At 35.9% G+C, this 10,163-nt stretch overlaps 1 protein-coding gene across 3 annotated transcripts; it reads right to left on the bottom strand.

Moving 5' to 3' along the window:
- LOC18777411 lies at positions 1,998–9,087 on the bottom strand. Of its 3 annotated transcripts, XM_020564022.1 has the most exons (11): positions 8,707–9,087; positions 8,523–8,606; positions 8,343–8,424; positions 8,149–8,258; positions 6,935–7,020; positions 6,276–6,811; positions 5,516–6,176; positions 5,184–5,414; positions 4,947–5,071; positions 4,723–4,829; positions 1,998–2,679 (listed from the first exon to the last, which is right to left on the bottom strand). In XM_020564022.1, the coding sequence occupies exons 1-11, from the start codon at positions 8,902–8,904 to the stop codon at positions 2,218–2,220; spliced, it is 2,682 nt and encodes an 893-aa protein (XP_020419611.1). In that variant the 5' UTR covers positions 8,905–9,087; the 3' UTR covers positions 1,998–2,217. The 3 variants fall into 3 exon arrangements, with proteins under 3 accessions (XP_020419611.1, XP_020419612.1, XP_007208845.2); XM_020564023.1 differs by lacking the exon at positions 8,523–8,606; XM_007208783.2 differs by lacking the exons at positions 8,343–8,424; positions 8,523–8,606; positions 8,707–9,087 and having other exon boundaries at positions 8,129–8,209.

Raw genomic sequence — 10,163 nt, 5'->3', positions numbered from 1 at the left:
CACACCCGGGGGGTGTTGGCCAAAGGCCCTCCGATGCCTAAGTCAGTTCAATCGATCTGTATAGAAACAATAGCTAAAATAGGGTACGGGATGTGTTTAATGTGTAAATAGGGCGGCCGGAGCCTTATGTAAAAGAGAGAGAGAAAGGAGGTGGCTAGGGTTTGAGAGGAATTTTCTATAGAGTTTCAGTAGAGATTTCAGACGTACCTCAACCCTTGTGTGTGGCCATCCTTTTATAGTGGTCTTGGAGGCTAGAGTTTCAGAGGAATAATTCCGTAGATGGAAGGGAATTATTCCTCCCTGACTTGGAATTGATTTGATTAATTAGGGATTTGATTTATTAAGGTAAATCAAATCCCTAATTGTGGTAGGTATCAAATTAATTCCTAATTTGATTAGGTAACTCCTCATTTAATTGGGAATTGTGGTAGGAATCAAATCAATTCTCTAATTAATTAGGTAACTCTCAATTTAATTAGGTAACTCCCAATTAAATTGAGTAACTCCCAATTAGGTTGAGTAATTCCCAATTAGGTCAAATAATCCCCAAATGGCAAGAATCATTTGACCTAGGGTTTTGATTTAATTCGGTTCTCATAACTACGCTATAGTCCAACTAACCTTTAATGACTACAATTCAACCTACTTTTAGGGCTGGTTTTGGGAATTAATAAACCAATATTGGGTTTGGCCCGATATATGATTACGCATGTGTTTGTTCGGCTATTTAGCCTATACTTCAATTTCATTATTATTGTGGCTTGACTTTGTTCTAAAATGGGGAAATAATTAGTGACATATGATTTTGATAAGTACTTCAAAGTGTTTCACCCCACCCATCCCTCAAATTTTTTTCCTCAATTGATGGGCATTGGTGATATTGAATTAATATGTGGTGTAATGTAATTAGTGGATATGTGCTGTGCTGCATGGCTTTGAAAGTAATTATGATTAGAGAGAGGTGCCAAACCTAGACCTAGGTTTAGTCGATCTACTGATTAACCCTCTTCAATCTTCAATCTTCATGATATGCAAAGTTTTGGATCTTAATTTAGTCGTACATGGTGAGGTGTCAAATAATATTATGTCTACTTAAAACTCCCATCACTCTAAGAAAAGCCAATAATCAAGCCATGTAATTAGTTGTTATGACTCTACCATTGTAGTCCATATTGGTGGTCCCCCCATCCCTAAGTAGAAGCAATCAATAGGTGTGTCCCTATGAGCGTAAAAACTTATAACAGGAATTATACTGTTTTGTTATTTCTGGTCAATAATGCAATGACACGTAAAAAAATTATTCTGTGCATCGTTATTGACTGAGAATAGCAAAAAATACCATCCCCGCGTCACTCATAGTCACGCACATGCTCAAATTACATGTCCTTGCTTATTGGTTTAGTTTTGTCATTGCAAGAACCACCTTTTGGGTTTTGCCTTCTATCCCAAATATGAAGGTTGGTATTTGACCCAATAAAAAAATTATGAAGTTGACATGCCAACAAGGCCTAGTCCAATGAAAAAGAGTCTTGACTTGTAGATCAGAGGTCTCAAGTTTGAATCCCCACGACATTATAGTCGTGTGCATGTGAGAAATCACGCTCCCCCCTCTAATTTAGATCATCCCTTGTACTAAAAAAATCATGAAGTTGACATTGGAGTTCCAACTAGAAACAACTTATCTGCACGCAAATGCTCTTACTACTGAACTATGGACCCTGGAGATTTGAGTTTATTATTAATGAAAATATTGTTCTTTCAAAATATAAAATAAAAAAGAAGCCGCGACCAACCAACTTGCTAAAGTTACCACATCTGGCCACACTATCAAGCGAACCCACATGACCAGTAAATAAAATAAACTCTGCAGACGCCATTGAAGAAGTTAACAGTAGGTATTTAACTTCAAGGTTCTAGCAGCATTTAACTTTATCATTTCTCCACAGGTATAATAGCTCCTTTTTTTCTTTTTTCTTTTTTTTTTGCACACAAGAACATAGCAGGAAGAAATAAATTACTGAGAAAACTAACAAACCTTTAATTGTGAACAACGGAAATTGGTTTGTTATGAACTGGAAAGGATCACGATGGTTGCTACGATCCATGTACATCAAAACATCCATGTTATGCTACGGTACTATTAATCTACAGTCTACAGGGTTTCATTCTAGATGTGGATGCCTCTCATCCAACAGCTGCTTTGTTTCGATCCAATCTTCAGTACTTGTTTCCTAGAGGTGATGGCAGCGCAAGGGAAAGAGAAAGGGATGTTGAGACTTCATTGTCCTCGTCGTTAATGTTGTTCACCAGCTTGGGATTAGAAGTTCGATCTTCTTTTTGGTGTTCAAAATCAATAAATGGTGCCCCTAATGATAGCTCAATACCTGGAACTTGAGATTCTGTCTGATCCTTTCCTATAGTTGTACGAACTTGCATCTCCGTTGAAGAGACAGGCATATCATAGGGTTTACCACATCCAAGATGATCCCCAGAAAAACCAGAACCACACACATCTGTTTGGAATGGAAATCCTTTATCTGAATACTTTGACTCATCTGTCTTGACCCTCTTGAGATCAGGCTCTTCATCAACGCTCACACTGTCGATGCTATATCTTCTACTACCTTGAAGAAAAAATCTGAAGTCCATCTCCTGCCTTTGCTTGGATTGTCCTCCTTTCTGCAGGCCAAATTTGGATGTCACAGCTAATTTGACTAGAGACTGATGTTTTGCTTGTGCTAGAGAAACCTCATGTACTTTTATAGAACACAATTTACAAAATAGAGGAATAGAAATCAATGAAGACAATACCAGTTATACATATATACCAATCATCAAGTACCACAAACTCTGATATATTTACCAACTCAAAAATTGAATGCACCAAAGTTGGCACTCTTTGCCAAGATTTACCAAGCACATTATAAGTAAAAACCTGAGCAGACCAAATGAATGGTCTTGTTATTGCCTAGAAACCCACTCACCAATGTTCGCAATTGGCCCATTGACCAATTGAACACCAGCCCAGATGTCAAGTCACCCAACATAGGTTACAGAGTTGCTCTAATATTACACTTTTGAATCTTTCTCAAAAAAAGTTAATTTATCTGTCTCTGAATGCTTATCACAGGAAAAAATATAATGATAAAGGTACCAAAAAGATTTCATAAAAGTTAAATGAACTAACGATCCACAAGCAAGAAAATGGAAAGGAACAAAAGAGCACAAAGAAAACAAAGCAGTTTATCAAAATTCCTATGAAGCATCGAAATCACCTGATCCTGGCTACATAGCACAAAATAGTACAGAGTAGGATCCTTCGCCCACTAAGTGCAAATCCAAGGGGTCCATTTGACAACCATTACTATCTACTCATGATTTCACGACAATTATTGAGGTATCCCAAAAGTGGGCTATCAAGGATTAAGATCCCCTAGCATTCTCCCTAGATTACTGTAACACCACATGGAGTTCTGTACTTGAGAGGAGGGAACCATGGAAGTAATATGGGATAAAGTCAAGCTCTAGAGATCATTATTGGCCTCAGTCATCTGAGTTTCGGAAAATACAAATTTTCTCTATTTTTGCAGATTGGAGAGCTCTGTTGTTATTTAAGTTTCTAGAGTGATTTTTTTATACAATATTTCTATATGATAATATTTTGTTTCTTTTGTTGTATTGTTTGGACTTTGCACTTTTTAATGGTTTCGATAAAATGGGGTTTTCTTTATATTTTTTAAGAAAAATGTTGTTTGCTAAATCTTAACCATTCTCTTTTAAAAATAAAAAAGACTATGTCACATTATTGGCTCCATGACATGATGTAGCTTGTCATTGGGGCAATGCTCCATGCATTACATATTCATGGGACAAGTTTGAATGATATGTGTGTCAAACTACGTAAAGTGCTCATATTCATGTCATGAAGGAGGACTGAGATTACAAAAAAATAAAAATAAAATAAAATAAATAAAATGGAATGCCTATGGAGCTTACAAGGATCTGAATCCAATCATCAAAATTGCCAAATAAGGATCCAAATTCTAGTAGTTAGAGCATATGAAGACTAAACCACATAAACCAAATTTTATTCTTTATAAAAGCTTTAGGTTCTTGTAATCTTGAACAGAACACAAAGCCATGGTAGATTAGCAACATTATCAGCAATCACGTTAGATTAATCATCTTTCTTTTTCTGTAGGGCCTACACCAAAAACTTCTCAATTGGAGTCACATTAATTCAATGTCTTCTCATTATAATCATCGACAATTTCGTGTTTTGGGTTTGACAAACTATAAATGTGAGGTAAAGTTATTATTTCTTTAGTGCATGTTCATCATAAAAGAAAAGTTTAAATTTATTTGTTTATCTATATATTCATACATATATAGTTATAAGTGAAGGGATGATACTCTTAACTACAAACCCTGTTCTGCAAACAACTAACTATACAGTTGCTGATGACTCTGAAGGATATTCAAAGACCTCCATGTTCCATGATGCTAAAAGTGTCATAATTCATCGATCCTTAGTGTTTTTCCTTAATTATTATTTTTGTTTCTTCATTCTATACTTAAAAATTGTAATAAAGTTATTATCCTCGCCATATGATTGACAGCTAAACATGAACTAACAGCTAAAGCTTTGGAGAAGTATATATATATATAAAAGAAAGGAGAATGCATTAATAAGGCAATTAATCACTAACTAAATATACATACCAGGATAGAGTCAACTTGATTCACATCTCTTGAAGGCTGCATGAGTTCAGAGCAAGAAACCCTCCTTCCTCTAAACACACCCCACAGAAATAACATCCTATTCCAACCTGCCAAAGAATAAGATTACATTTACAGGGGAAAAAAGAATATATATATATATATTTGATTAAATTGTGTGTCGAAAACCATCTTTAAAATATGCATGCACAATGGTCAATCCTTACATTGCAAATCCTCAGGAAGCATGTTAGATGGGAATATTAACAGTTCAACCCCATCAACATTTGCCCTAAGAGCCAAGTCATCCCTAACCATGCATTCCACCAAAACTTTGTAGTTTCTTCTATAGCTGGATAAATAGCATACAGAATTAGACAGATGGCCAGCATGAGAGAAAACTTTAATTCATTATTTAATTTATTTAATTTATTATTTAATTTAAGGAATAACATAAACAAAACCTCTCAAGATCTTCTGCGAAAAAGTAGAGAGCAATATTATCTTCTGTTGGATGATTTCGTACGAATTGAGTTGGCCATGTGCTCAAGCGAGGAACTTCCTCCACCAGCATTTTCTGAGGAAGCTTGGGTACTACTTCAAGAACTTTGGGTGAAGCAACAGTAGACAAATGTGCTTGCATTCCATCACAAGAACCAAGGACTCTTCCATTTCTCCACATTTCAAATCCACCTCTGCATGAAATGCCAGAAGCACATGCATCAGAACATACTCAAAAGGCAAGCCAAAGACCAGTGTACAAGAAAAGATCTACTAAAGGAGAAAAAGGCCATACTTCCATATGTAATCAAGCTGTGGGACAGCAAAAGCCAGAGAAAAAGCGTTTGAAGCGTTTCTCACATGAGGCCTTCCTTCCGAATGCAAATTGACATTAGAATTATTTTCTCTGATAGCAACTGCTGCTTCTATGTAATGATCAGCATGCTGTTTCGCATCACCAACCACTCTATTCTCTTTCTCATTTACATACCTTGAGCCTTCATGAGCAAGATGATTACTTGCTTCTGATAAGTTTTTCGATTTCCTATGGCCAGTCTCCAGATCATGACCAACAGGGAGTAAACTAGTTTGACCACTAGATGCAATTTTTTTGTCACTCTGTGGCACGAGAAGCCCAGAACTATTCACTAAAGGGTTAAGTAGCTTGGCTTCATGCTTCACCTGAGTAGAGTTCTCTTGATTTGTAAACGTCGATTTCTTCGAGTCCTTGAGATGGTACGGCACTTTAACTTTTGTATCGGAACAATTTGAGCAGTTTGACCTGGCATTATCAAAGGACAAAGATTTACACATTGTGCCGGCGATATTTTTCTTTTTGTTGTCATCAGTAGCATTGTTGTCGACAAATTTATGCTTTTGGACACCACCTTCATCTGACAGTTTGCCCTTCACTTTTGAATCAATGATGTTGAATGATTTTGACTTCAATAGAGCACCTGTAAAGTCATGATTGAGAATTTATCATATGCAGTTACAATTCATACAAAATGTTGTCAAAAAATATCTATGGCCTCTAAGCTGCATAACAAGTATACCTTTTCTCAATTGCATCTGCAATCGAAATTTGTCTGATTTGTCTGATGTAATAGGCAAGTACGCATTTTTCAGATAACTGCTCGAAGATCGGTCACCAGAAATGACATCCGTGGTTGCCTTTATTTTCTTCTTATCTAATTCCTTTTTGGAAGCATCCTTATGCAGTACAGTTTTGCTGCAGAAACTAGGAACCCTGGGCAATTTCACACTTGTTTCAAGAGCCCTTCTTTTACTGACAGACACAGCTTCTGCATTGACTGTAGGTCCTTTGCCAGCAATGCTAGGAGTAGAACCAGCTTTGCCTGTTTTGATCTCAACTCTAGCACATTTACTTTTCATTGACAATCTGTTCTTGAACTCTGAAGCATCCACGTTTTTATAGTTTTTCCTTATACCGCTCAAAGATGATCCTTTTACGACCCTTTCAGCTTTTACATAGTTGTGATTTTGTTTCTCAGATTCTTCCATACGCATACAATCTTCACACATCCAGTCATCTCCAGGAACTTTTTCCATCATTACCTGCATGCAGTATCTGGTTGACACAAGAAGATAAGTTAAGGAAAACCATAGGCTTTCAAGTTCTATAGGGAAAAAAATAAATAAACAAAGGAAAGCACACAAAAACAAAAAGATCCAGAAAAGATGAGCTACATACATGTGCTCTGCCCCATCAATGCACCTGCTACATGTAGCAAGCAACTCCTCACGACCTGTATCCCCACAGATATCACAAACTTTCACCTGTTTTTGCATGACCCAAAGAAGGACCAGGAAAATGGAATCACTAAGATAATTGTTGCCCTATTTAATTGAAAAAGGGTAATTGATGCAATAGCAACAAAGAAAGAATAGTTTCCTACATCAACAGTGCAGTTTTATTTAAAGGCCATACATACAGGAAGCAATAGAAGGAAACAGGAGAATAATATAGGGTGAGGATTCAACAAGATAGCCATGTGCCATATTATCTATCAAACCTTTGCATCCAAATTAGTAACTGTTACTTGCATTCCAACAAAGCTAAAATCAAACAGAACTGCCAATTTCTTTCCCTTATTTACCACCTTATGATGACAATAACTAAATTTAGCATGTGTTCATGTGTGCGTGTACCCAGACAACTTAAGTAACAATCTCTTTTCTTGAAACAAAAGAATAAAGGCATTATCAACTGGGCAATACTAATCAACCCTGTAATCATCTCAATATAGGACAAGCATTGCTGGTCAATGCCAATCTACTCAAATAAGGCGGCTTAGCTGGACTAAACGAGATTGTCTACCAAAATAATCCCCCCACCACCACCAACCCATCCACTTCCTCCCTGCCTGTGCAGGTTTGCATAGAATGGGCTAAACACAGACTTAGTGTAAATCATATTATGACATAAGACCAGCAATAAAATACAGTTTTCAGCCAAATGCACAGTGGATCAGATTATAAAAAGAAAGGAATATTTATCTGAAGTACAAAAATCTATGAGAACACATTAGGCACCACCACCTTCAGTACTTGATAACCACTATACACCTGTGCACCGTTTCCTTTCAAAAACAAGTTTGTATGGCTATGCAACAGTGGTGGCGGTGCATGGCTTTCTGTGGTTGCAAGTGTGTGCATGGATGTCTATCTCTGTGTCTATGTGTCCATGTGCAGTACTACTATCATTTGTCTTCTTGGGACAATGCTCCATTTATGAGAGGAAAGTATGATGTCGAGGTTCACAACAACTTGTTCCTCATCATCTCAGGAATTCCAAAGTTTGCATATCAACATTTAAGGAAATTTCATGGTTCCATTCCGGTAAGATAGACAGGACACAAGAAGCAAGTTTAGCAGTAAATTTTACCAGAAAGAAAAAGTACATACATCATCCTCCCCGACATCTGATCCATCATCACAGTTAACAGGCTTAGACTGCGAAGGAGCTTCCTGTTCCTCAACTACTGCATCACACTTTACATCATCTTCTTTTTTACCTGAAAAAATTCCAACTTCAATCGCTGGGCCTCCATCATTCAATTCAGAGTGAGTTTTCAGAGGTTCAGCATAACTATACATACCACCAATTTGATCCTCAACCCTAAAGGTTGCCATGCTGTTTGACAATGTTTCTGCTTGCTCCTCAGGCCACTTTGAAGGAAACTGAAGAAGAACCCAGGAATTAAATTTCAACCTTAAATAATTTCTTCAAAAAGGAACAATTTTTTTCTGATTAAAGAAAATTAATTTAAATTACCCACCTTTAGGAAACCACGATTGGGGTCAATGTCAGTCAAAGATGAAATTTCTGACGAATTTGCTTTGTTTGAAAGAAACACTAATGCCTGTGAAGATTATTTTGGTAAAAATTACTACTGGGCATTCAATTTCTTCTTCTCTTAAACTGATTACTACCATGAACAACTGATTTCTCAAAAGTCTTACCTTTGAATTTGACTCAAAATCTTGAGAAGTAGGAGCTGCCTTTCCCATGGAGATTTCGTCTGAAAACCCGTCGGTCTCTGTAGCCGCTTGTGAAAGTGAAGCCACTGGTTTGATATGCATACAAGACGAAAGTGAAGTGCTGCTGCACACATTGCATGTCCTAGCTTCTCCTCTACTTTTCTTAAATTTGTCACACATAACCGTCAAATTTGAGCAAATAAGTAAGAAAATACCATAAAAGGGAACAGCTGGGTTTCATATCCAACAAAAATCATATATATGAGTTAAAAAGAAAGGAAAATAAGGGAATGAACCCGTCTGTAGGAGCAGGGTCTTCCTTTGTGTTGCTCTGTTCCTTTTTATTTTGACTCGTTGGGCCTGTGTGTCCCGTGGTTTGCGTTTGTAGTTTTTCTCTTTTTTTATATAAATAAATAAATAAAAGAAATAAAAGAAATAAAAGAAAACAGGTCCTCTTTGCTAAGTAATGTGTGACTCAAACACAAACTCACACGTGTTTTTTTCCTTCCCGTAATGTCATACTAAAATGCATGGCTTGTCCTTATAAATGATGCGTGCTTCCCGTTTTTTTCGGTTGTAAAATGCGTGCTTCTTTTACTTGGATGTCTAAACACGAGACATGATGGAGGGTTAGTTTGTGATTGTTGTGATGTGAAAATAATCTCTGTCAGATTTTTTTTTATTTTTAAAAAAAGCAATTTGGTATTTGATAAACTTCTTGTTAAAAGTGTTGGTACAATAATCAGTTTATAAGTGTTTGATAAATTTTCTATAAAAACGATATTAAGGGCATATGTTAAAATTATTTGGGATTCTATTCAATTGTATAGTAAAAAGCAAAGCAATTTTATTTTTACTTTCACTTATATAATTCTTGTGTTTAATGTGTTTAATGTGTTTTCTAACTTTCACACCTAAAAATTATTTTAATCATAAAATAAATAAAATATTATGTTAAAATTGTTAAATCATTGCAATATTTAGGTGTTATCAAGAATAAATAGTACATAAAATATAACCATGAACGAAAATTCAATCTCTTATGAATAATGTTAGAAATACAAGGCTTTATAAACTGAATTAATATATAATCTCTCATTCGTCCTCACAAAATACTAATGCTTGGACCTAATGGTAGCTGGCAGGTCAACTAATTTGCTACTTCTCCTTAATACAATAGTGGTCCTAAGGTTTTGGAGGCCCTAGGCGAACTACCAAAATGTGGTCTTCTACTTCGATAAGTTAAAAAAAAAATTATATGAACTCAAAGTCAGAATTGTAACCTAAAAAAAAATAAACAAAATGTAATTCACATAACAACTTTATAAAATGCATTAAAACATCACTCGTCTTGCATTTTTCAATGGCAAAGTATCAATTAACTTTGCATAATCAAGTTTTTCTACCAAGACTTTTTCAATAGAAAATATAAGCAATAT

Source organism: Prunus persica, chromosome G5 (genome assembly GCF_000346465.2).
Source record: "Prunus persica cultivar Lovell chromosome G5, Prunus_persica_NCBIv2, whole genome shotgun sequence".
NCBI classification, from domain to species: domain Eukaryota; kingdom Viridiplantae; phylum Streptophyta; class Magnoliopsida; order Rosales; family Rosaceae; genus Prunus; species Prunus persica.
Note: the sequence above shows the minus strand (reverse complement) of the source record. Positions and strands in the feature narration are given on the sequence as shown.